Source organism: Propithecus coquereli, unplaced genomic scaffold, assembly GCF_000956105.1.
Source record: "Propithecus coquereli isolate 6110/MARCELLA unplaced genomic scaffold, Pcoq_1.0 Scaffold307, whole genome shotgun sequence".
Classification (NCBI taxonomy): Eukaryota; Metazoa; Chordata; class Mammalia; order Primates; family Indriidae; genus Propithecus; species Propithecus coquereli.
This window is the reverse complement of record NW_012148697.1, coordinates 2,908,722-2,912,735: the sequence shown is the minus strand read 5'-3', so window position 1 is coordinate 2,912,735 and position 4,014 is coordinate 2,908,722. Positions and strand designations below refer to the sequence as shown.

The window sequence follows — 4,014 nt, the reverse complement described above, 5'->3', positions numbered from 1 at the left end:
GAGGGAGGGATGAACAGGTAGACCACAAAGGATTTTTTAGGGCAGTCAAATCATTCTGTATGATACTGTAATGATGGATACATATCCTGTATGATATATGTATATACATATTCTGTATGATACTGTAATGATGGATACATATCCTTATATTTCATTTGTCAAAACTCACAGAATTTATAATACACAGTGAACACTAATGTAAACTCTGGACTTTAGTTTATAATAATGGATCAGTATTGGCTCACCACTTGTAAGAACTGAACCACATTAATGGAAGATGTTAATAATAGTGGAAACTAGAGGGGTGAAGAGGGTAAGAGGATATATGGGAACACTATACTTTTTACTCAGTTTTTCTGTAAACCTAAAACTGCTCAAAACAAAAACAAAATTCCTTCCTTTTCACCTTCTTCCCCCTCCTTCAAAAAAAAAAGCCGCAATGAGATTCCAAAAGACTGACTGGCTGTTGTGTTGGCAAGGATGTTGTGCAACTAAAACACGGTATACTTCTGGTGAGAGTGTCAATTTCAAAAAAATTTTTTTTCTTTTTTGTCTTTTTTTAAACACTGGCTGATGAGATCAATTTTTTTTTTTTTTAAGAGATGGGGTCTCCCTATGTTGTCCAGGCTGGTCTCAAACTCCTGAGCTCAAGGGTTCATAGTTTTTTTAAAAAGTTAAACATATACCTACCATATGTCTCAGCCATTCCCCTTTTAGGTATTTACTCAAGAAAAATGAAAACATATGTCCATGCAAATACTTGTACACAAATGTTCTTACCAGATTTATTTGCAATGGCCCCAAACTGGAAATCAAATGTCTGCCTCCAGGTAAATGATTAAGCAAATTGTGGTCTACCCACACAGTGAAATAAAGAATATTCAGCAATAAACAGGAATAAACTTTTTTTTTTTTCCATTTATGAGATATTTATTAAAATAACACATTTAGGGAAAAAAAATCAATACAATGTATACATCATTACTGAAAACTGTATACCATCATACAAAAAAGGATTTTATTTTGGGAAATTGATTTCTAATTTATGACAAGTTTTACTTTCAGAAATAAAATCACAGAACCACACGATCTAAGTCAATCTTAAAGGCTGGCATGCTGAGCAAGGAATGTTCTTATTCTTTGTAGGAGCTCCTTCTTTACACTGTCAGGTACCAGGGCTCTGCCTTTTGGAGTGATTTCAGCCACCAAGTCATCAACAGTAACGTGTTCTAGTCCTTTTTCTTTAATTACCTTTACAGTGTGCCTTCAATTGATCCTTCCAGCCACATTCAATTAATTTAGCTCTCAGCAACTCTTTGAGGCGTTCTCTTTCTCCAGTTTCTATCAACTTTTGGTTAATCGCTGCTCTCATCTGCGCATCTTTGTTCATCTTGGTAACCACCGTCACCGCGGGCGAGCACCATCCCTTCCCAGCGACGAAATGACCCTTGCGCTGATGACCGTTACCTACCACACTCTTCGGCTGCCCGGACTTAGGAATAAACTATTGATACATGCAACAATATGATTGAATCTCAAAATAATTAACACTGGATGAAAGAAGGAGACCCCCCCACAAAGGTCATGTATATACTGTATGACTCCATTTATATAAAATTCTAGAAAATGCATACTAATTTATTGTGGCAAAAGCAGATTATTGGTTGCCTAGGAACAATGGATAGAGGTAAGATAGTGATGGATTACAAGGGCCTAAGCAAATTTTTGGAGGTGATGGATATGTTTGCTATCTTGAGAAGGGTGATGGTTTCATAGCTATACACTAGGGGTCTTCAGAAAATTCATGGAAAATGCGTATTATGATAAGACAATGCATGGATTTCAATTTTTTTTGCATTAAAATAAATTCACTTGTTATAACATGTCTGAACAATGTCTGAACAGGATCTAGTTTGAGGCAGTAAGAAGGTTAAGACAGGCCGGGCGCGGTAGCTCACGCCTGTAGTCCTAGCACTCTGGGAAGCCAAGGCGGGTGGATCGCTCAAGGTCAGGAGTTCGAGACCAGCCTGAGCAAGAGTGAGACCTTGTTTCTACTAAAAATAGAAAGAAATTATTTGGACAACTAAAAATATATATAGAAAAAATTAGCCGGGCATGGTGACACATGTCTGTAGTCTCAGCTACTCGGGAGGCTGAGGCAATAGGATTGCTTGAGCCCAGGAGTTTGAAGTTGCTGTGAGCTAGGCTGATGCCATGGCTCTCACTCTAGCCCGGGCAACAGAGTGAGACTCTGTCTCAAAAAAAAAAAAAAAAAAGAAGGTTAAGACATCATTTCAAAACCAACTTGAATTCTGCTAAAATTGAAGCAAGAGCAAACATCAAATTTATGGTGTGGCTTAAGTGGAAGAATGGTGAAATCACTGATGCTTTACAAAAAGTTTATGAGGAAAATGCTCCAAGGAAATCAGCCGTTTACAAATAGATAACTTGTTTTAAGAAGGGACAAGTCAATGTTAAAGATGAAGCCTGCAGCAGCCAGACCATCCACATCAGTTTGTGGAGGAAAAATTCATCTTGTTTGTGCCCTAATTGAAAAGGACCAATGATTAACAGCACAAACGATAGCCAATGCCAGGGACATCTCAACTGGTTCAGCTTACACAATTCTGACTGAAAAATGAAGGTTGAGCACATTTTCCACTTGATGGGTGCCGAAACCATTGCGCCCAAATCAGCTGCAGACAAGAGGAGAGCTTTCATGGAAATTTTTAAAAAGTGGGATCAAATCCGGAAGCATTTCTTCAAAGAATTGTAATAGGAGATAAAACGTGGCTTCACTAGTACGATCCTGAAGACAAAGCACAATGAAAGCCATGGCTACCAAGAGGTGGGCGTGGTCCAGTCAAAGCCAAAGTCGACCAGTCAAGAGCAGAGATCATGGCAACAGTTTTTTGGGATACTCAAGGCATTTTGCTTGTTGACTTTCTGGAGGGCCAGAGAATGATAATATCTACCTATTATGAGACTGTTTTGAAAAAACCAAAGCTTTAGCAGAAAAATGCCCAGGAAAGCCTCAGAGAGCCCTTCACCATGACAGTGCTTCTGTTCATTCCTCTCATCAAACACAGGCAATTCTGTAAGAGTTTCGATGGGAAATCATTAGGCATCCATTTTACAATCCTAATTTGGTTCCTTGAGACTTCTTTTTGTTTCCTGATCTTAAAAAAATCTTTAAAGAGCACACATTTTTCTTCAGTTAGTAATGTAAAAAAGACTGCACTGATGTGGATAAATTCCCAAGGTACCTGAGTTCTTTAAGGATGGATTAAAGGGCTGGCTGGTATCATCGTTTACAAAAGTGTCTTGAACTTGATGGAGCTTATGTTGAGAAATAAAGTTTATATTTTTTATTTTTATCTTTTCTGTTTTTCCACAAACTTTTCGAAGTCCCCTCACATATAAGTCAGAATTGACCATTATTATACACTTTAAATGTGCAGTTCATTGTATGCCAATTATCTCAAGTTATTAAAGAAGTTATTCTTTAGGGCTACTAGCACTTCAACTCTGACCAATTTATGAATCACACAACACATCTCATTACCCTGAAGACACCTCTTGCTTTTGCTTTTTAAAAATCATATTATCTCAACTGGTGACCCCTTTATTTGCTAGATTGTAAGCGAATTCTGACTTTTTAAAAATAAAATCAAATCTGCCATCATTGGTTAGATATATTCTAATTGTAGGTATTCAAAAATTCTCAAGACAATTTCAGAGAAGTATTTCCCTGGTAACGTTCGTCACCTCTGGTTGGGAAGAACTGGGTGGCTTGGGATAGAGGGAAGGGAGAGTCTTGAGACCTTTCACTGTGTATCTTTTCATATGTTTTGAACTTTGTATCATATTATCTATTTAAAATCATATAAAATTCAAATTTAAAGGGAATTTACAAAGTGTTCCCTGAACACTTTAAATAGTAATATAAGTAAGAGCAACAGTATATATATAGCCTCCTGGAACGATTAAAGGAAATAATAATTCTGTAGAAGC

General features: G+C 37.2%; 1 protein-coding gene across 1 annotated transcript; it reads right to left on the bottom strand.

Annotated features, from left to right (window-relative positions):
* Positions 1 to 916: 916 nt before the first annotated feature.
* Positions 917 to 1,491, bottom strand: LOC105814841 (transcription and mRNA export factor ENY2-like). The gene is given in 2 exon segments (XM_012649951.1): positions 917 to 1,252; positions 1,254 to 1,491. Coding segments are annotated over 2 exon segments (288 nt in total). The 5' UTR covers positions 1,391 to 1,491; the 3' UTR covers positions 917 to 1,101.
* Positions 1,492 to 4,014: the final 2,523 nt, after the last annotated feature.